At 44.3% G+C, this 22,883-nt stretch overlaps 1 protein-coding gene across 2 annotated transcripts; it reads left to right on the top strand.

Moving 5' to 3' along the window:
* Positions 1-1,007: 1,007 nt before the first annotated feature.
* On the top strand, positions 1,008-22,576 carry Rgn (regucalcin). Of its 2 annotated transcripts, none has more exons than XM_042684458.1 (7): positions 1,008-1,287; positions 3,498-3,675; positions 9,284-9,466; positions 14,571-14,786; positions 17,181-17,312; positions 18,720-18,874; positions 22,156-22,576. In XM_042684458.1, exons 2-7 carry the CDS (start codon positions 3,513-3,515, stop codon positions 22,204-22,206), a joined length of 900 nt encoding a protein of 299 aa, XP_042540392.1. In that variant the 5' UTR covers positions 1,008-1,287; positions 3,498-3,512; the 3' UTR covers positions 22,207-22,576. The 2 variants fall into 2 exon arrangements, with proteins under 2 accessions (XP_042540392.1, XP_042540391.1); XM_042684457.1 differs by having other exon boundaries at positions 3,495-3,675.
* Positions 22,577-22,883: the final 307 nt, after the last annotated feature.

Raw genomic sequence — 22,883 nt, 5'->3', positions numbered from 1 at the left:
AAGCCTATTATTCATGAGGTCCTGTGTTGAATATTCAGGAGATCAAGAAAAAAATATAAATTGATCAATCAAATTAAACAATCTTTTAATCTTATGGGTTACTGAGATAAAATGCCCTACCAAGGATACGATGTATTTACACTCTCAATGGGGACTGTGAAAGTGAATGCTGCTTCCAATCAATTATTCCAAGAGATTTTTAAATCAAATAAAATATAATGTTCAAAAAATTAAAAAAGAAAGAAGGAAGGAAGGAAGGAAGAGAAGGAAGGAAGGAAGGAAGGAAGGAAGGGAAACATTTTGTGTTGAGGATCATACCTCAGCACATAATCCTAGGAGGCTGAGATCTAAGGATCCAGGTTCAGAGCAAGCCTGGACAGAAAGCCCTGTGAGAGTCTTATCTCCAATAAACTACAAAAATCTGTTAGTGAGCCTGTAACTCAAATGGTTGAACACAAAAGCTCAAGGACAGTGCTCAGGACCTGAGTTCAAGCCCCAGGACCAGCACAAAGAAAAAAAGCAAGCATTGGCACCAGGCACCAGGGTCTTGGAGACTAGGGACAGGGAGGATTTTATTTAACTGCTTTGTTCTTTCCGTTTTAACCAGTTTGTGTTTAACCAGAACCCAGTTCCAATCAGTTAGGCATTTTAACAACGATGTGTTTGTTTACATAAGAGATAAACTTTAGATATGTGTCCAAACTCCAAAGCTGAGGCCCACAAACCTTTTGCACCCCCCCTAACACCCCCCTCTCCCTCTGGTCGCCTCTCTTCCCTTTCCCACAATGGCTCTTGCAAGATTCTTCCAAGCTGTGGGAGACCAGAGGTACAGTGTTGGCTGCAGGAGGGGGGAAGGGCAAGCAAGTGGGATTACCCATCCCCACAATTCCCAGGCCTGTGGTCATCAGGGCCCCAGCCGCTGTGTCCCAGGAGGGGTTTCCCCTCCCCAGGAGCTGACCTTCGAGCTGCCTGAGAAGTCACCAGCCAAGGGAGAGTCACGGCCAAACCGGCCTCCCCGGCCCCTCCCCCTCCGTGGAAAGCAAAGGCCCTGGCAACAGCTGACACCCGATCTGCCCAGTCTCCCAACCGGGGGCAGCCAGAAGGAAATCCACTGCCCTGTGGCTACCGGGACAACAAGGCCTGCAGCAGCCCGGCCCTGCATCAGGAACAAGGAGGGCTCAGCCTGTAACTTCAAGTGAGAAGCCATCGCCATCTTTGTAGCAGTAACCTGAAGCTGCAGTAGTGCTTCCAGATTGTGCGAAGACACACACCCCCACACGGCCACAGGTACCCCTGGTGTAACATGGGCTCCTAATTTCCGTCCTCAAGGTGCCGGTCCCCCTCCCAATTAGTGCTGGGTCAGAAATGGGACATTTGGAGGCCCCAGGTTTGCGACAGAGCCAGACTGGGGGGTTAAAAGTCCTTTGTTGCAAAAGCCGCCTGTCTGATCTTGCATCTTATCTAAGATTGATAGCTTGAAGGCCTTTGGAGTCTGAGCCAATTTTTAACAACCAATGATATTCCAGATGCCACATTCCACATTCTGTGGTGATAATCAGTGTAGGAGACATGTTTGCCCAATATGTGTGTGTGTTTTTTCTTAAGTAGTTTATAGGGGGGGAAACCACAGCTTATTTTCTCCCCACTTTACCCCACCCCTTCTAGTCATTGGCCCACCTGTGTGTGAGACTATCCAGTGGAAGAAGCACCAGGCCTGCCTTTCCCACAGGGAAGTCTTATCTGATCTTATGTTTTGCTGTCTCTCTTTTCAAATTGTTTTTCTTTTTCCAATTCACTAATCACAGTCTATGGCCTAAAGTCCCAGCATAGAATATTCCTTGCTTGTAGAGTTGAAGACTCCTTGCCAATCTGGCCAGGTGTCCTTCTAGAAGTTAGACTTAAGCTAAGGGTCCATCAACTACCCCCACTGATAGGCTGGGGGGTGGAGCTTAGTGAAGGGCTTTCTAGGCCCTGGATTCCATTCTCCAGCACCAGAAGAAAAAGATAACAAGGAAAGTGTCCATTTCTCTACCCCTTTCATCTTCGTAGTTTGAAAATGGATTTGGGAGCTGGTGGATCAGGCCTGTAATCCTAGCTACTCAGGCAGCTAAGATCTGAGGATCATGTTTGAAGCCAGCCAAGTCAAGAAAATGCTTAAGACTAATCTCCAATTAACCATCAAAAAGCTAGAATGGGAGCTGTGGCTCAAGTGGTAGATAGCTAGTCTTGAGCAAAAAATACATACATACATACATATACACACACACACACACAAATATTGGTTGTTTGGGGGCTGTTACTAAGGATGGAATCTAGGGCCTACTACACAGCTAGCTAAGTGTTCTACCAGTGAGGTACACTCCCAGCCCTGGTGTATTTTCATTGATGAACATATTTCTTTCTTTTCTTTTCTTTTTTTGGTCAGTCATGGGGCTTGAACTCTGTACTTGGGCACTGTGCCTGAGCTTTTAAGTGCTCAAGGCTAGCACTCTATCACTTTGAGCCACAGTGCCCCTTCCAGTTTTCTGGTGCTTTGTTGTAGATCTTAAGAGTCTCACTGAGTTTGCTGCGTGGACTGGCTTCAAACCATGATCCTCATATCTCAGACTCCTCACTAGCTAGGATTATAGGCATGAGCCACCTATGCCTGACTAGTAAACATACTTCTAAAAACTCAGGTCAGCAAAGCCCCACCCAGGCCTCCAAGGAGGATCAATAGATGAGGGAGGGGGACAGAAAGAGAAGGTGACCTGCAGACACCCAGAGGGGCCACCAATAAGGGAGCTGCCCGCCTCCCTGCCCCGCCTTGGGGCCAAGGTGCTGGCATAAAGGGCAGCCTTGCACCATCTGAACATTTTGTTCTCTGAAGGCCACTAACACCAAGGTGTGGACGTCACAGTGACCCTTACTTTCAGAAGATAGCTTAGAAAACCTCACTGGTAAGATGACTGAAGATGGGGTTTGTTATCTCCAATCAGCCCTTCCTTCCTCCTACATGTCTTCTGTCACGTACATCTTGCTTTGGCTTTGGAAAGCTGACTGGTCTTTCCAGTTCTGATTGCAGTCAGACCTCAGAGAAACCATGGGTTTGGTTGTAAACTGCCTCGAGAAAGCAAACTTTGCACACACAAAAAGAGAAAAGAAAAAGGCATTATTGTTTTTGCTTTCCAATGCATGTATAACTTAATTTATATTCTACAGTAATCTATTAACTGTGCAATAGGGTTAGGTCCTCAAAAACATATACACAGATTAATTTGAAAAAAAAAACACTTTATTGCTTAAAAAATGCTAAGGATTGTCTGAGTTGTTGGGAAAAAATGGTGTAGATTGGCATGACACAGGGTTGCCATAAACCTTCAATATGTACAAACTACCCATGCCATTAAACAAAAGATTCTGTATCTGTTAGAATTTTTAGCAGAGTCTTAAGCCACTAGTCTACTGAATTTGTTCTATGCCATTACATTTAATTTGATTTCTGCTACCTTCAGTAGGTCTCTCCTGTGACAATGTCTTCCATTAAGATCGAGTGTGTTTTGCGAGAGAATTGTCGTTGCGGAGAGTCACCAGTATGGGATGAAGCATCCAACTCTCTGCTTTTTGTGGACATCCCTGCAAGAAAGGTTTGCCGGTGGGATTCACTTACCAAGCAAGTGCAGCAAATGAGCGTGGGTAAGGATAAAGGCAGAGTCACATTTATTTTTTGTGTGTGCCCATCCTGGGGCTTGAATTCTGAGCTTGGGCACTGTCCCTGAGCTTTTGCGCTCAAGGCTAGCCCTCTCTCACTTGAGCCACAGCTCCACTTCTAGCTTTTTTGGGTGCTTAACTGGAGATAAGAGCCTCATGGACTTTCTTGTCCAGATTGATTTTGAACCATGATTTTCAGATCTTAGCTTCTTGAGTAGTTGAATCACATGTGTGAGCCACCAGCTCCACCAGAGCTCATATCTTTGTTATCAGCCATCTTTTTCCACCACATTGGTCCTCCCCCTGGGACCCTCTTGTTAAAGCACATTAAAAATGCTGTGAACTTTTTTGTTGTTGGTGGTGGTGGTGGTGGTCATGGGGGTTGAACTCTGGGCTTAAGCACTGTCGCTGTGCTCTTCAGCTCAAGATGAGCTCTCTATCACTTGAGCCACAGCGCCACTTCCAGTTTTCTAGTGGTTTATCGGAGATAAGAGTTTCACGGACTTTCCTGCCCAGACTGGCTTTGAACCATGATCCTCAGATCCCAGCCTCCTGAGTAGCTAGGATTACACGCGTGAGCCACTGGCACCCTGCTTGCTGTGACCCTTTTATACTCATATGCTCCCTGTGTCCTTCATCCATGCTCCCCCACCCTTACTATAATCCAGGAGAACATGATGGATTGTCTATACTTTGTTCATTGTCTTCCTAGTTTTGTTTGTTTTGCTTATCTTATTTTTGTGGTGCTGAAGATTGAGCCCCAGGCCCTTGGTCCCCATTTTTGTTTTGATACTGAAGCATTATTGTTTTTGGTTTTTTCCAGTCCTGGGGCTTGAACTCAGGGCCTGGGAGCTGTCCCTGAGCTTCTCTTGCTGCCACTTGAACCACAGCACCACTTCTGGGTTTTTCTGTTTATGTGGTACTGAAGTATCGAACCCAGGGCTTCATGCATGCTAGGCAAGCACTCTTCTACTAAGCCACATTCCCAGCCCTGAAACATTATTGTTTCTACCTTTCCTAAACACACTCAGATTACAGCTTTGAGAGCTGAAGACCTGACTGGTGGCACAGGAAAGGCAAATTACCTTTGAGTTATGTCCAGATATTCATTAAAAAAAAGAAAAGTAGCCAGATGCCAATGGCTCACATCTATAATCCTAGCTACTCAGGAGGCTGAGATCTGAGGATCTCAGTTCAAAGCCATCCTGGGCAAGAAAAGTTTATGAGACTTTTACCTCTTATTAACCACCAAAAGAATCAGAAGTTGGGGCTGGGAAGGTGGCTCAGTGGTAGAGCACTTGCCTCACATGCATGAGGCCCTGGGTTTGATGCCTCAGCACCACATAACCACAAAAAAAGCAGGAAGTGGCACTGTGGCTCAAGTGGTAGAGTGCTAGCCTTGAGCTGAAGAACTGAGGGACAGCACCCAGTCCCTGAGTTCAGGCTCCACGACCGGACCCCTCCCCGCTAAAAAAAAGGAATCAGAAGTGAAGGTATGGCTCAAGTATTACAGCTCCAGCCTTGAGCAAAAAAAAAAAAAAAAAAAAAGTAAATGAGAGTATGAGGCACTGAGTTTAAGCCTCAGTACTGGCACCCACACCCCCACACACGCATGCACGCACACACACAGGGGCAAGAACTTTTACATTTCAAAAGTTTCAACCAGGCCTATATTTGTTGAAAATACACATGAAAGATTCCTGACATTATGTGCACATTTCCATACCATTCCAATTCCAGTTAGGTGTGTGTGTGTGTGTGTGTGTGTGTGTGTGTGTGTGTGTGTGTGTGTGTGTGTGTGTGTGTGTGTGTGTGTGTGTGTGTGTGTGTGTGTGTGTGTGTGTGTGTGACCAGGGCTGAGGCTTGAACTCAAGGCTTTACACTGTGACTTGTCTTTTCTGCTTAAGGCTAGAATCTGCCATTTGAACCATGTCTCTACTTTGTTTGCTAGTTAATCGGAGATAAAAGTTTTGAGGATTTGTGTGCCAAAGCTAGCTTTGAACCTCAATCCTCAGATCTTAGTCTCCTGAGTCACTAGGATTACAGACGTCAGCCACTAGCACCCAGCAAAGAGTTTATGACTTTCTGTAGCCCAAAGCAATGGTCTGATGTGATTATCAATAGACCAGAAAGTTTCCTGTGTTTAGGGGAAGAAATACTGGGAATTCCTGAAGTCTTGGGAATCATGAGAAGGAACACAAGGTTGCAGCAATTCCTGGTATCTCATCTCATGAACTCATTTGGGAAACTCGAACCTGTTTAGCATTGTCTTAAACCCAGTGCAGGAGCAGTTTCTTGTTGTTGTTGTTGTTTTATAGTACTAGAGTTTGAACTCAAGACCTGCTTTCTCTGCTGGCATTATATCCTTTGACCCATACCTCCTGCCCCTGAGAACAGCTTTTCTTGGTGCTGGTCCTGGGGCTTGAACTTAGAACTTGGTGCTGTCTCTGAGCTCTTTTGCTTAGACCAAGCATTCTACCACTTCAGCTACACCTCCACTTCTGGCATTAAAAAAAATTATTTTATAGTTACTATTAATGCCTTGTACAGAGGGGCTACCTTTTCATAAGTCAGGTAGGTAATAAGTACATTTACTTTTTTAGAAAATGTCATCCCTTTCCCCAGGTAATGAGTACATTTCTTTTTTGGCAAATGTCACCCCATACCTCAGTTTCCCCCTCCCAACCCAGCCCACAAGTTACGTAAGTCATTTTCCACATAACGTATACTGAATATCATGGTTGCATTTATTTTGTGTTTAAACATAAAATTCTCATGCATTTTTCTCCTACCCAAGATGGCTTTGAATGACAATCCTCAGATCTCAGCCTCCAAGGCAGCTATTATTAGAGGCATGAGCCACTGATTCCCAGATGGGAGCAACTTTTACTTTTTTTGTCATTTATGGGGCTTGAACTCAGGGCCTGGCCACTGTCCCTGAGCCTCTTTGTGCTCAAGTCTAGTGCTCTATTACTTGAGCCACAGTGCCACTTCTAGCTTTGTCTGAGTAGTTTATTGGAGATAAGAGTCTCATGGACTTTCCTGCCCAGACTGGCTTCAAACTGTGATCCCCATGTCTTAGTTTCCTCAGGAGCTGGGATTACAGGTGTGATCCACCAGTGCCTAGCCTGAAGAAATTCTAATATATATTTCCTATGATGCTCACCACATAATCAGTCTTTCCATTTTAAGAAAAAGGTTTTCTTGAGCCCTGTGCTTGTGACTCATACCTGTTATCTTAGTTACTCAGGAGGCTGAGATCTGATTATCTGAAGCCAGTCCAGGCAGAAAAGTCATTGAGACTCCATTTCCAAATAAGCAACAAAAATCAGTGATGGAGGTATGGCTCAAATGGTAGAGCACCAGTGGAGCAAGCCTGTCTGGAGGGCAAGCCCTAAACTAGCAAAAAAAAATTCTTGAAATAGAGGCATGGCTAGCAAGTACAAAGCCCTTTGTTCTAACTCCAGTACTGCCAAAATATAATATTAAATGCAGAAAATCTAAACTTTGGGGGAGTCCAAATAGTATTATTTTTTTTAACTCAAGACCTCTCTCTTGTTTTGTTTTTTGTTTTTTTTTTTTTTTCGGTCCGGTTGTGGGGCCTGAACTCTGGGCCTGGGCACTGTCCCTCAGCTCTTCAGCTCAAGGCTAGTGCTCTACCACTTGAGCCACAGGACCACTTCTGGCTTTTTTCTTTTTGCTTATGTGGTACTGAGGAATCGAACCCAGGGCCTCAGGCATACAAGGCAAGCACTCTACCACTGAGCCACCTTCCCAGCCCAAGGCCTCTCTCTTGCTAGTCAGTCACACTGGTGCTTGAGCCACACTCCCAGTCCTTTTATTCTGTAGTTATTTTTATGGATAAGGTCTCATACTTTTGCCCTGAGCCTGTCTTGAACCACAGTCTTCCTACTTCCCACCTGAGATTATAGATATGAAACACCATGCCTGACTTATTCATTGAGATATTTAGTCTTGCTAACTTTTTGCCTGAGCTGTTCTAATACCGTATTCTTCCTGTTCTCTGCCTCTCACAAAAGCTGGGATTACAGGCAGGTATGAGTCACTGCAACTGGCCCCAGAAAGTCTCAACTTTAAAAATACAAAATACATTAATATGATGAACAGATGATTATATTTCATCTGCATTTCTATTTATTATCTTTTACCATACATATTTCCAAAAAAGATTAGAGAAACATTTTAAATTAAATACATTAAAAATAAGGCCCCAATCTAGGTGCTTGGTGGCTCATGCCTATAATCCTAGCTACTTAGGAAGCTAAGATCTGAGGATTACAGGTCAAATCCAGCCCAAGCAGAAAAGTCCGTGAGGTTGTTATCTCAATTAACCAGCACAAACCCAGAAGTGGAGCAGTGGCTCAAGTGATTTGAGTGCTAGTTTTGAGCACAAAAAACTCAGGGACAGAGCCTAGGCTGAATTCGATCCCCAGGACCGGCACACACACAAAAAAGATGGAAGGCTGGGTGCTGGTGGCTCATGCCTATAATCCAAGCTATTCAAGAGGCTGAGATCTGACAATTGTGGTTCAAAGCTAGCCTGGGAAAGAAAGTCTGTAAGACTCCTACTCCAATTAACCTCCAGAAAACTGGAAGTGGCACTGTGGCTCAAAGTGATAGAGTGCTAACCTTGAGAAAAAGAAGCTCAGAGACAGTGCCCAGGCCCTGAGTTCAAGCTCCAGTGCTAGCAAAAAAAATTACAAGTATTAGGACTGAGGGTGTGGCTCACTGGTAGAGCATTTGCTTAACTTGTAGAAGGTCCTATGTTCCAGTCTAGCAGCACAAAACTAGGACAAGTATTGGAAGGTGAGAACAGTGTTCCAAAGCCTCATTTCTGCAAGTAACCAGTCTGAATGTTGGAATATCCTAGAGGTGAGGTGAATTAAATATTTCTTGCTCTATTGTGACCATCCAGGTGTCCCTAGATTAGGAGCCCCTCTTCTGAACTTTGTGTGATGTGCCCTGGTCTACTGTCTGCTGAAGGGTGTTTTTGCCAGGCTGAGGATCAAACCCAGGGTCCTGTAGAGGACCACTAAGCTACACCCTACATACTAAGCTACATCCTACATACTAAGCTACTATAGTCTGGCTCCTTTGTTTGTCGCAGTAGCATGAGAATTTTCCAGAAGAACAGAGTCATATTTGTCTTCCCAGCTTTGCTGTCTAGAACAGGATACAGAGTTCTCAAGCAGCAAACACCTGTAGCCTTTGTTATTCAGCATGAGACAGCTCACTGCTATTATCAAAACTGTTAAGAGCTGTGTGCTGATGGCTCATGCCTGTAATCCTAGCTAAGCAGGAGGCTGAGATCTGAGGATCTCAGTTCAAAGCCAACCCAGGCAGTAATGTCCATGAGACTCTTATATCCAATAAACCACCAGAAAACCAAAGTGGTGCGGTGAGTCAAATGGTAGAGCTCTCACCTTGAGCTGAAGAGCTCAGGGACTGCACCCAGTCCCAGACTTCAAGCCCCACAGTCACAAAAAAAAAAAAAACTGTTAAGAGATGCCAAGTGATATGATGGCCACTGGACTGTTTGTGTGCCTTCTAATGATTGCTTTTGTTTCTACAGATGCCCCAGTCAGCTCCGTGGCCCTTCGCCAATCAGGAGGCTATGTTGCCACCATTGGAACAAAGTTCTGTGCTTTGAACTGGAAAGATCAATCAGTAGTTGTCCTGGCCACTGTGGACAAAGACAAGAAAAACAATCGATTCAATGATGGAAAGGTTGATCCTGCTGGGAGATACTTTGCAGGTGTGTGTGTGTGTGTGTGTGTGTGTGTGTGTGTGTGTGTGTGTGTGTGTGTGTGTGTGTGTGTGTGTGTGTGTGTATTCATGCATGCTTGCCAGTACCAGGGCTTGATCTCAAGGCCTCACACTTTTTGCTCAGTTATTTTGCTCACAGCTGATGCTCTATCAATTGAGCCTTGCCTTTAGTCCATCATTTTCCTGGCTAATTGAAGATTTTCAAAGACTTTTCTGCCCAAACTGCCTCAGTCATGATTCTCAGATCTCAGCTCCCTAAGTAGCTAGGGTTACATGCATGAGACACCAGTTCCTGGTTTTTTCTTGTTTTGTCAGTTGTGGGGCCTGGGCACAATCCCTGAGCTTTTTTCGCTGAAGTCTGCAGTGCCCGGTTCGTATGATTCTTCCTTAGCTCCTACATGTGGAATTTTAGAGCAAACATTATAACTTCAGCTGTTCTCCTGCATGTAGTAGTCAAAGTGTTATTCAAATGAGTCTGAGTGTGTGTCTGTGTGTCTGTGTGTATGTGTGCATGTGTGCATGTGTATATGTGTGTGGGTGGTACTGGTGATGGAACCCAGGGCCTTGTGTATGCTAGACAAGTGCTCTACCACTGAGCTACACTCCCAACCCCACAAACTGGAAATCACTTGAGATTCACAGATGAAAATATGCAAGAATAGTGTCAGGCACCAGTGGCTCACCCTTGTAATCGTATCCAACTCGGGAGGCTGAGATCTGAGGATCACAGTTTAAAGCCAGCCAGGGCAGGAAAATCCATGAAATTAACCACCAAAAAGCCAGAAGCGGAGTTGTAGCTCAAATGAGTGGTAAAGTGCTAGCCTCGAGCACAAATGCTCAGTTCAAGTCCCAAGATTGGCACACACATAGACACACACACACACACAACAACAACAACAACTTCAGTATGAATTTGAAAATGATATATTCTTCTTTTTTTTTTTTTTTTGGTATGTCATGGGGCTTGAACTCTGGACCTGGGTGCTGTCCCTCAGCTCTTCAGCTCAAGGCGAGCACTCTGCCATTTGAGCTACAGTGCCACTTCCCATTTTCTGGTGGTTAATTGGAGATAAGAGTCTCAAGGACTTTCCTGCAAGGGCTGGATTTGAACTGTGATCCTCAGATCTCAGCCTCCTTAGTAGCTAGGATTACAGGTGTGAGCCACCAGTGCCTGGCTTAATATTCTTATGTGACCACTGTGCTGTTATCAAATAGAAGTCGTTTAACATTGATTCAGTAATTTCATTTGATATATTTTCTATATTTCACTTATGTTCATTGACCAAACTAATGTTGTTCATGGCACTGCTGTCCAGCACAGGCTCCTATCTAGGATCACGTGGTATACAATCTTGCCTTTTCATCCTCTTACTCTGGAATACTTCCATGGCCTTCTGTCTTTGTTTTTATGACATTTCCATTTTTAGAAGAGACAGTCCCACCCAGAAGTCCCTCCACCTTTCATAACAGGACATTCTTCATTTTGCACTGCTCTGATGTCTCCAAGTGATTAGCTGGCTGTTGTACATTCTTGGCTCAGTTACTATGCTGGTGACGTTTTGAGCTCTCTGGCATAGTCCATCTGGAGGCATACAGCGTCCACCTGCCTCTTGTTGCTGGTGTTAATTGCTATCACCTGGCTACAGTCCTGTCAAACTTCTCTACTGCATAGTAATGGGGTTCAAGGAGGAAGTAGAGGAATGCTTCTTTTCTGTTTGAGACAGGGCCTCACTATATAACCTACGTTGGCCTTCAATTTGTAATTTCCTTACCTTTCCCTTTTGGATGATGGGATTATAGTCATGCATCACCAAGTTTGTCTTATTTATACTACTTTAAAAGAATTTGAACTAGCTTGGTGCCTGAGATTTATGCTTGTAACCCTAATTACTCAGGAAGCTGAGATCTGAGGATTACAGTTCAAAGCCAGCCTGGGCAGGAAAGTATGTCAGACTTCTTATCTCCAAGCCAGAGTGGAGCTGTGGATAAAGCAGTAGAATGCTAGCCTTGAGCAAAAAAGCTCAGGAACAGTGCCCAGGCCCTGAGTTCAAGCCCCAAGACCAGCATTTAAAAAAAAAAAGAATTTGGCCAGGTGCTGGTGTCTCACACCTGTAATCCTAGTAATCCTAGCTACTCAGGAAACTGAAATCTGAGGATCAAGGTTTAAAGCCAGTCCAGGCAGAAAAGTCCATGAGACTCTTTTGTTTTGTTTTGATTTTGTTGGTCCTGGGCCTAAACTCTGGACCTGGGCACTGTCCCTCAGCTCTTCAGCTCAAGGCTAATGCTCTACCACTTGAGCTACAGCACCACTTCTGGCTTTTTCTGCTTATGTGTTGCTGAGGAATTGAACCCAGGACCTCATGCATGCAAGGCAAGCACTCTATCACTGAGCCCCTCCATGAGACACCAGTTAAACACCAGAAAATAGGAAGTGAATCTGTGGCTCAAAGTGGTAAACCGCTATCCTTCAGCAAAAATGCTCTTGAATAGTGTCCAGGCTTTTTGTTCAAGCCCCAGGACTGAACAGACTTAGAACTGTATTAGTGCATCACACATGTATTTTTCATTTATCTGGCATGATCCCAGTCTTATATGTTGTAAGCATGTAAGACAGCATATAAGGCAGGTAAAATTGACCCTTTGCTGTAGATTGCTCCCCATCTTCCTGGACTTGCCCCAACCACAATTATCATCCAAGACACCTTGACAGATTAAAGATGAAAGTCCAGGGGCTGGGAAGGTGGCTCAGTGGTAGAGCGCTTGCCTTGCATGCATGAGGCCTTGGGTTCGATTCCTCAGCACCACATAAGCAAAAAGAAAAAAGCCGGAAGTGGCACTGTGGCTCAAGTGGTAGAGCGCTAGCCTTGAGATGAAGAGCTGAGGGACAGCGCCCAGACCCAGAGTTCAGGCCCCACGACCGGACCCCCCCCCCCCAAAAAAGATGAAAGTCCACTAAAAGTCTTTCTGTCAGTAATTTCTACAAGGTAGAAAATTGTGAAGCCAGGTGCAGTGGGACACACGTAATCTCACACGAGGAATGCTGAGGTAGGAGAATCTCTTGTGTAAGGCCAGCTTAAGCAACATAGCCAGTTCCAGACCAACCTGGGCTGCCCAGCAAAACTCTCTTTAACAACAACAAAAATAGGTGCTGGTGGTAGGCCTTTCATGCTTGTAATCCTAGCTCCTCAATGGTCAGTGTGGTGCAGATGGAGTTCTAGCCATTAATTCCATTCCCCAAATCTTGGGGAGCTGATTACAATGTTGACCCACGCAACATTGTGGATAAGCCTGGGAATGAACAGGGTGAAGGAACTCCATTTCTGAGCACTGCCTCTTCATTCTTTCTCTATGGTTTACAGTTTCCTGGAGCCCTCCTTTCTATCTCTGTAGCCAGAAACTCTTCCTCTTCCCACCCCTTGCCATTTCTTTTCTTTTCTTTTTGGGTCCAGTCGTGGGGCCTGAACTCTGGGCCTGGGCTCTGTCCCTCAGCTCTTCAGCTCAAGGCTAGCGCTCTACCACTGGAGCCACTTCCAGCTTTTTTCTTTTTGCTTATGTGGTGCTGAGGAATCGAACCCAGGGCCTCAGGCATGCAAGGCAAGCGCTCTACCACTGAGCCAACTTCCCAGCCCCACCCCTCACCATTTCTTTGATTGTGCTGCCTTTAGGACCAAGCAACAGGAGACAGGGGGAAAAGAACTAAATCCAGCAACATTTCACTGCACTGTTTCAGAGCTTCAGCAGCTCCAAAAGAAGAGTTTCCCCTTCCCTTTGATTTCTGGTTCCTCCAGTTGCCTGTTGCAGGCTACTCTGTGTTATTGACTCCCTCCTGCAGAGTTGTCTAGAGACCAGTGAGAGATGAAGAGTGAGAAAAACTCACTCTCTCTGAAATTCAAGAATTTCCTTTCTCCTTCTTGAGCCACTTCTGGAGGATTTCCCCTGAATTTCTGTGTTTACATACCACAGTAGCCACTTTCAGACTTCAGGCTATATTGAGTTCAGGCTGGGAAATATTGTAGAAGAAAATGAAAAAGTCACCACAATTTACTGTTTTTTTAACTCTGAGACTGGGACTTGAACTCTATACCAACTGAGCCACACCTCCAACCCCTTACTGCGGTTTTTTTGTCAGTTGTGGGGCTTGAACTCAGGGCCTCGTCACTTTCCCTGAGCTTTTTTGTACAAGCCTAGTGCTCTACTATTTTGAGCCACAGTGCAACTTCTGGTTTTCTAGTGGTTAACTGGAGATATAAGTCTCACAAACCTTCTTGCTCAGGCTGGGTTTGAACTATGATCCTTAGATTTCAGCCTCCTGAGTAGCTAGGATTACAAGCATGAGCCACAAAAGCCCAGCTCTTACTGGTTCTTTTCATTCTTCTATTCATCTTTGAACTGCCTGCTGATTAAATAGTTGTCATTTTTTAAGTAGAAGACCTAAGCTGGGCATGGTAGATCATTCCTTTAATACTAGCTACTTGGAGGGATCATGGTTGGAAGCCAGCCCAGGCCAAAATAGTACATGAGATCCCATCCCAATCAATAAAAAGCTGGGCATGGCAGCTCTCATCCTAGCTATATAGGAAGTGTAAATAGGAGGATCAAAATCCAGGTTGGCCTGAGCAAAAGTGAAACCCTACTAGAAAACCAAAGATAGCAAAAATGGATGAAGTGGTTGAGTGCCTGCCTATACATTTAAGCCCCAATATCACCAAAAGAACAAAATAGTTGACCCAGATTGAGATTATACAATAATTCCTTTTATTTAAATGCCACCAAAAAAAATCTAGTTAGAAAGGACAGTGTTCTACTAGGCTCTGGTGTCTCAAGCCCATAATCCTAGCTACTCAGGAGGATGATATCTGAAGATCCTGGTTCAAAGCCAGCCCAAGCAGAAAAGTCCATGAAACTGTAGCTGTAGTTCAAGTGATAGAGTGCTAGCCTTGAGCAAAAAAAGTTCAAGCATAGTGCCCAGGACTTGAGTTCAAGTCCCAGGACCTGCACCAAAAAAAAGAGAAAAAGAAAAAAATTAGAAAGGACAAGGTTTCATATGGGGTGAGATGCCCAAAGGCTGAGTGAGTGCTCTTTGGATTTTGTAGGCACCATGGCTGAGGAAACAGCCCCAGCAGTTCTTGAGCGACACCAAGGATCCCTGTACTCCCTCTTTCCTGACCACCAAGTGAAGAAGTACTTTGACCAGGTGGACATCTCCAATGGCTTGGATTGGTCCTTAGACCACAAAATCTTTTATTACATCGACAGTCTGTCCTACTCGGTGGATGCCTTCGACTACAACCTGCAGACAGGAGAGATCTGTATGTTCTTTCTCATCATTTTTCTCAATAAGGCTGGTTTCATTCTCAGATGATCGGGGCTAGGAAGTTACCTCTCTTTCAACCCATGTGGCTCTCAACCCTTACTTGCCAACACCGAGATTTCCATGTTATTCCAATATAATGATAATTATGCAGACTTGACTAAGCTATCAGTCAAACTATGGCCCTCAGCACAATGTAAATACAATCATTAGAGCTAGGGGTGTTGCTTAGTCATAGAGTGCTTGCTTGGCATGTGTGAAGTCCCTAGTTCCATCCCTGAGGCCCTGAGTTCCATCCCTGAGGCCCAGAGTTCCATTCCCAGCATCTGCAAACATATGCACATGCACATTCATATGCGTGCACACACATATAACATGCACGCACATACACACACATGCATGTGCAGCCATAGTTGGCCTAGTATGGGTAGACTCTCAATATTTTCTTTCAAGAGGCCCCTGGAAAATTGATCTTGTTCTACCAGAACCTACCTTTTTTTTTTTTTGTCAGTCATGGGGCTTGAACTCTGGGCTTGGGCGCTGTCCTTGCACTCTTCAGCTCAAGGCAAGTGCTCTACCGCTTGAGCCAAAGCGCCACTTCCGGTTTTCTGGTGATTTATTGGAGATAAGAGTCTCACGGAATTTCCTGCCCAGGCTGGCTTTGAACCGTGATTCTCAGATCTCAGCTTCCTGAGTAGCTAGGATTACAGGCATGAGCCACCAGCACCCAGCTAGAACCTGCCTTTAAAAGTATGGGTAGACCCTCAATATTCTTTCTTTCAAGGCCCCCCTGGAAAATTGATCTTGTTCCACCAGAACCTGCCTAAAGGCAAATACTATACAACCAAATGTGATAAATAGCAGATAAATTGAGTTTGGGGTTGCTGTTTCTTATTTGTTCTTTATTAACCATAAGCAAGTACTCAGAGACCAATGAACAACCTTTGAAAATAGAAAAGCAAAAAAAAAAAAAGTACTTGGAAGTTGGTTTAATTCCATCAATGTGCTGTAAAAGAGCCATAATTGGAAATTGGAAGGAAAAGAATTATTTAAAAGTATTTAGAAGAGAGTCCTTGAAACTGTTTGATGAAAGGTAACAGACCAAAGAGCAAAACCAATCATAAAAATGACTTGAAAAGAAATCACAAGACTCTTCATGTAGATTTAATCAGGGGCAAAATATTCCGGTACAGATGTTTTGCTTTGAAATATGTAGTGCTCTTTTTTATAGCTTCTCTAACTGATTTTCCCTTGCACATGGTTTTAACATATTCCATTATACCTCAATCTGATTACTGTAGTGGCCTGGATTTTGCAGCAAGCTGTTCCTCTGGCTTGGTGTTTTGTTTTGCTTTGCAGTGCTGGGGATCGAACCCAGGACAGCACACATGCTAAGCATGCCCTTTACCACTGGGCTATATCCCCAGCTTTTCTCTGGCTTTTGATATTTGCTTTAAGATTTCTGTAATTCTCTTTAACCACCTGGTGGATTTTAGAATGGTCCTTCTTTCAAAAGCAAGCTCTTCCAATATTTAGTCTTTATGTTACAGAATTTAGTCAGGCAGAAAAAACCCATATGTCCCAGATTTTGTTCATGTGGCACCATTAAGTTGCATTATAGACCTTGGGTCTAATCAAAGTGGGCATTTTTGTAACCAAGAAGCAAACGTCTAACAACAGACTGAAGAATATTCTGATATAGGCCTGCAGGGCCTCAGGTCAAGTCACCCTCAAAAAGCTATCTATTGGTACTTTATTAACAATTCTGGCCAAGTATAGTAGTTCATTTGTAATTCTAGCTACTCAAGGGGCAGAAATCAGAAGGATTACAATTTGAAGCCAGTTTGAACAAAAGTTAGCAAGAACCCATCTCAATAACAACAAAAAAGCTAGGTATAGTGTTCTGTGCCTGTTATCCCAGGTTATATAGGAGAATTGTGGTCCAGGCCATCCTAGGCAAAAACACAAGACCCTATGGGAAAAATAACTGCAGTAAAAAGGAGGTGTGGCTTAAGTGGTATAACAATTCCAAGGATGTAATTTCAAATCCCTGTACCACTGTCCGCCCCCAAACCCACAATTCTACTTTCTCAGTCATGAAGCATTTGCTAGCATGCCCAAGGCCCTGAGTTCCACTTCTAGCACCACAAGACAAAAGAAAAAAAAACCTTTTTCTACTCCTCTGCAAGCTTCAACAGATATGTCTGTACCAAAACAAAAGGAAGAAAATCCAGCCCAAACCATGTGGTCAAAATCCTTTGTTCATATTCCAGACACTGAGTAAGCAGAAGTGATCAGGCTTGATCATAGGCTTGATAGCTCACTGTGTGATTCTCAGTATTGAGTGGCCCTGTTGTTTTGCTGGGTTTGGGGTTTTGTTTTTTAACCACAGCTAACCGCAGAAGTGTTTACAAGCTGGAGAAAGATGAACATATCCCAGATGGAATGTGTATGGATACTGAGGGGAAACTTTGGGTGGCCTGTTACAATGGAGGAAGAGTGATTCGTCTAGATCCAGCTACAGGTATGCCCACAGCAAAACAAAAATCTTTACCAGCCAGACGTTAGTGGCTCATGTCTGTAATCCTAGCTATTCAGCAGGCTGAGGTCTGAGGATTGCTGTTCAAAGCCAACCCCAGGCAGGAAAGTCCACAGGAAACATTTCTAATTAACCACCAAAAAGCTGGAAGTGGAGCTGTGGTTCAAATGGTGGGTTATTTGCCTTGAGCAAGAAAAGCTCAGGGACAGTACTCAGGCCCTGATTTCAAGCCCCAGGAATGGCATTTTAAAAATTCCCACCAGGTGCCCATGGCTCACATCTGTACTCATAGCTGCTCAGAAAGCTTGCCTAGCAGCGTGAAGTGCTGGGCTTGATTCCTCAGTACTACATAAACAGAAAAAGCAGGAAGTGGCACTATGGCTCAAGTGGTAGAGCACTAGCCTTGAGCAAAAAGAAGCCCAAGGACAGTGTCCAGGTCCTGAGTTCAAGCCCACAACTGGCAAAAAAAAAAAAACAGCCCAGGCAGACAAACCCAAAATCTCCAATTGACCTGAAGCCCTGCAGGCCTATATCTGTTTCCAAAAAATCTGGAAGTGGAGAAATAGCAAAGTTACAGAATGCTAACTTTGAGCATAAAAGCTCAGGGACAGCACCTAGGCCCTGGGTTCAAGTCCCAGGAATGGCACACAAACAAAAATTCCCTACTGGGCTGGGAAGATGGCTCAGTGTAGAGTACTTGCTTTGCATGCATGAGGCCCTGGGTTTGATTCCTTAGCACTACATAAGCAGAAAAAGGTGGAAGTGGCACTGTGGCTTCAGTGGTAGAGTGCTAGCCTTGAGCTGAAGAGTTCAGGGACAGCACCCAGGCCCAGAGTTCAGGCCTCACAACTGACAAAAAAATAAAAAAATAAGGGCTGGGAAGGTGACTCAGTGGTAGAGTGCTTTGCCTTGAATGCATGAGGCCCTGGGTTTGATTCCTTAGCACCACATAAGCGGAAAAGGCCGTAAGTAGTGCTGTGGCTCAAGTGCTAGAGCACTAGCCTTGAACTGAAGAGCTGAGGGACAGCACCTAGGCCCAGAGTTCAGGCCCCACGACTGACCAAAAAAAAAAAATAATCCCTACCAATCCAGAAAAACCCAGGGGCTAGAGACCAAGGATACCAACTTCCTAATTAATTTAAAAATATATTCAATAATGTCAATGGGATCATTTTGAAATGAAGACCAAAGATACATTCCGAACTGATAGTCTGAGCTTATTCCTCTGGAAGTCTCTGCGCAAAATAAACTATCCAGGAAGACAGGTTAAATCCATAGATGAATTCTGACCTCCATGGTTTCCTTAGGACTGATCTGTTATTCCACAAAGGAGTCAGAAACATTACATGGTTGAGACATTGCTAGAACTGAACTTTCACTTTGGTACTCTAGGAAAAAGGATACAAACTGTGAAGTTGCCTGTTGAGAAGACAACTTCATGCTGTTTTGGAGGAAAGGACTACTCGGAAATGTATGTGACCAGTGCCCGGGATGGTCTGGATGCTGAGGGGCTTCTGAAGCAGCCGGAAGCTGGTGGAATTTTCAAGGTGATGTGTCTTTCTCTTTTATTTGGAGATGAGTTGGAAGATCTTCTGTTAGGTAACTGCGAAAGATGGGTGGTATTGTATCCTTTCCAAACCTAGTTCGCTATAGCATATTAAGTTCATTATACTGGTCGTACTTATTTAAGTTATCTAGACTGTAGGCTCTGTGAAATCCCAGATCTAGCTTACTTTGTAACAGGATGTGTGTGTGTGTGTGTGTGTGTGTGTGTGTGTGTGTGTGTGTGTGTGTGTGTGTGTGTGTGTGTGTGTGTGTGTGTGTGTGTGTTGGTCCTAGGGCTTGAACTCAGGGCCTGGGCATTATCCTTGTGTTCTTTTGCTCAAGGCTGGTGCTTTTCCACTTGAGCCACAGCTCTACTTCTAGCTTTTTTGGTAACTGATTAGAAATAAGAGTCTCTCATGGATTTTCTTGTCCAGGCTGGCTTTGAACCATGATTCTCCTATCTCAGCCCCCTAAATATATAGGATTAAAGGCGTGTGAGCCACCAGCATCTGGCTTGTAACAGGATTTTAAAACATTTTTGTGCATTAGGAGTATTTATTGAGGGCTGGGAAGGTGGCTCAGTGGTAGAGTGCTTGCCTTGCATGCATGAGGCCCTGGGTTCAATTCCTCAGCACCAGATAAGCAGAAAAAACTGGAAGTGGCGCTGTGGCTCAAGTGGTAGAGCACTAGCCTTGAGCTGAAGAGCTGAGGGGCAATACCCAGGCCAAAAGTTTAGGACCCACGACTGACAAAAAAGAAAAGAAAAGAAAAGGAGTTTTCTATTGAAATCCTTCAACTTAGTATAATTTTATATGATCATTTGATTGTTTTTGAGTATTTTCAGATTTTTAACAATTTTTTGCAGTAGATCATTAATAAAAATCATAAACTGGACTGGGAAGGTGGCTCAGTGGTAGAGTGCTTGCCTTGCATGCATGATGCCCTGGGTTTGATTCTTCAGCATCACATAAGTAGAGAAAGCCGGAAGTGGTGCTGTGGCTCAAGTGGTAGAGCGCTAGCCTTGAGTTGAAGAACTGAGGGACAGTGCCCAGGCTCAGAGTTCAGGCCCCACGACCGTCTAAAAAACAAGCAACAACAACAACAAAATCATAAACTTTTGAGGATGGCAGTACTGGGGATTGAACTCAGGATTTTGTGCTTGCTAGATGGGCATCAAACCACTTGAACAATCCCTCCAGCCCCTTGTTGTGTTGACTATTTTCAGGATAGAGTCTTGCTTTATGCCTGGGCCAGCCTGGACTGCTATCCACCTATTTGGACTTCCCCATATCATTGTAATGACAGACATGCACCAATGACAGACATGCACCACTTCACCCAGCCATGAGTTGAGATGGAATCTCACAAACTGTTTTTCTCAACCAGGATGGTCTTTAACCCAGTTCCCCCAGGCTCCACCTCTCAAGTGGCTTTTGCCTCTGTACTCAGTTCAAGATCACAAACCTTTAGAGTCAAAAAGAAATGACCATGTGGAAGTGGTGCTGTATCTCAAAGTGATAGAGTGAAAGAGCTCAACAACAGCAACCAGGCCCCAAGTTTAAGCCCACGGCCAACAAAAAAAGAAAAGAAATGACTATGTGTGGTGACATAAGCCCATAGCCTCAGCACTCAGAAGGCATGAAGATTACGAATTCAATGACAGCATAGGCTTCATAGGAAGTTTAAGGGCAGCCTGAATTTACTCCTCCCCCTTCTCTTTCTTTGTCTATTTCTTTCTTTTTGGTCAGTTGAGGGGCTTGAACTCTGGGCCTGGGCACTGTCCCTGCTCAAGGCGAGCACCCTATCACTTGAGCCCTGCACCACTTCCAGTTTTCTGGTGGTTAATTGGAGATGAGAGTGTCATGGATTCTCCCACCCAGCTGTCTTTGAACCATGATTCTCAGATCTCAGCCTCCTGAGTAGCTAGGATTACAGGCCTGAGCCACTGGCACCTGGCTCTATTTCTTTTTTTTTCTTTTTTGTCAGTTGTGGGCCTGAACTCTGGGCCTGGGCACTGCCCCTCAGCTCTTCAGCTCAAGGCTAGTGCTTTACCACTTGAGCCACAGCTCCACTTCTGGCTTTTTCTGCTTATGCAGTGCTGAGGAATCGAACTCAGGGCCTCATGCATACAAGGCAAGCAACTCTACTACTGAGCCACCTTCCTAGACCCTCTATTTCTTTATTATTTCATTAGTCATGGGATTTGAGTTCAGGGCCTAGGCGCTGCCCCTGAGCTGTTTCACTCAAAGCTAATTCTCTACCACTTTGAACCACAGCTCCACTTCTGGCTTTTTGTTGGTTAATTGGAGATAGGAGCTCAGACTTTCCTGCCCTGGCTGGTTTCAAACTGCAGTCCTCAGATCTTAGCCTCCTGAGTAGTTAGAATTATAGGCATGAGCCACTAGCACCCAGCCAGCTTGAACTTTCTATCAAAATGAAAGGGGGGAAGGGTTGGAGTGCTAACCAATGAGCAAAAGTGTCAGGTAAAATGTTCAAGACTAGAAAAGGAAAGGGGAAAGGGAAAAGAAAGGAAAGGAAAGGAATATAAAAACAATGCTTTTTAGTTGTATTTTTAAAACGTTTCCACATTTTTATTAGCACATAGTAATTATACAATGTGACAGGTTGATTTTGATATTTCCATATATGTATATAATATATAGTTTGATTATATTAACCCCCTCTATTGCTTTCTTATCCTCCTCTGCTCTTCCTTTCTCCCTTATAATAATACTTTTGCCAGATGCTAGTAGCTCATACTTGTAAATCCTAGGTTACTCAGAAGTCTGAGATCTAAGGAATTTGGTTCAAAGCCAGCCCTGGAAGAAAAGTCTTCAGTACAGTTTGTGTGTGTGTGCTGGTCCTAGGGCTTGAACTCAGAACTAGGTGCTTTAGTGCTCAAGGCTAGTACTCTAACACTTAGAACCATAGCTCCATTTCTGGCTTTTTGAGATGAAGAGTCTCATGACTTTTCCTGCCCAGGCTGGCTTGGAACCCCAGTCCTCAGATCTGAGCTTCCTGAGGAGCTAGGATTACAGGCATTGGTCACCAGCACCCAGCTCTCATCAGGACTTTTATCTCAGATTAACCAGCAAAAAGCTGGAAAGTGGAGCTGTGGCTCAGGTAGTAGAGAACCAGCCTTGAGCAAAAAAAGCTAAGGGACAGCACTCAGGCCCTGAGTTCAAGCCCCAGTACTAAAAATAAGCAAACAAACAAAAACTTTTAAAGAGTTCTTATAAGTGATTTCTTAACAGAGGTTTTCTTTTTTGCATTTTTTCAACAGGTAACTGGCCTTGGGGTTAAAGGAATTGCTCCCTGTCCGTATTCAGGGTGAGCAATATTGAAGACCACCGGAAAATTCAGGAAATAAATTCGTGGAAATTTAGTCTAGTTTTTAAATGAAACAATCACATTATTAACAGTGCTAAGTTTTCATTTACAATGGGAGGAAAGGTGAGGGCTTTGTGTATTCTACGCCCATGTTCTAGCAATCAGCTGCATCCCCAGCCCATTACTAAAAGGTTTCTGATAGGTTGAGCATTTTGAACAGGGTCTGGCAAATGATTTTGATTTCAAACTCAAAGGCCTTCCTGAAAATCACCATAGAAATGCAGCAGCATTCCACTCTCAACCAACTTGTTGATAGTTTGCAAATTGCTCAAGGACTACATCTGTTCTTTTTTTTTTTTTTTTTGCTAGCCCTGGGGCTTGAACTCTGGGTGCTGCATTCTGCCCCTGTGCTCCTTTCACTCAAGGCTAGCATTCTACCACTTGAGCCACAGGCCACATCTGGATTTTCCTGTGCTTAATTGGAGATAAGAGTTTCACAGACTTTCCTGCCCAGGCTGGTTTCAAACCGTGACCCTCAAATCTCAGCCTCCTGAGTAGCTAGGATTATAGACATGAGCCAACTGCGCCTGGCTACATCTGTTCCTTTCTTCTGCATTCCATAACTACCTAGAGCTTCAGAGATGAATGAAGAGAAAGTTGCTAATGATTCTGAATTATGTT

This window comes from Dipodomys spectabilis, unplaced genomic scaffold (genome assembly GCF_019054845.1).
Source record: "Dipodomys spectabilis isolate Male_0828 unplaced genomic scaffold, ASM1905484v1 ptg000087l, whole genome shotgun sequence".
Lineage (NCBI taxonomy): Eukaryota > Metazoa > Chordata > Mammalia > Rodentia > Heteromyidae > Dipodomys > Dipodomys spectabilis.
This window is presented reverse-complemented; position numbering and strand designations above follow the sequence as displayed.

What these genes read in the sequence shown, in the direction of transcription:
- Rgn (XM_042684458.1), top strand. Translation starts at nt 3,513, where the DNA reads ATGTCTTCCATTAAGATCGAGTGTGTTTTGCGAGAGAATTGTCGTTGC. An exon ending in CCTGCAGACAGGAGAGATCT is followed by an intron (nt 14,787 to 17,180) that starts GTATGTTCTTTC and finishes TTTTAACCACAG; the next exon opens with CTAACCGCAGAAGTGTTTAC. An exon ending in AAGCTGGTGGAATTTTCAAG is followed by an intron (nt 18,875 to 22,155) that starts GTGATGTGTCTT and finishes TTTTTTCAACAG; the next exon opens with GTAACTGGCCTTGGGGTTAA.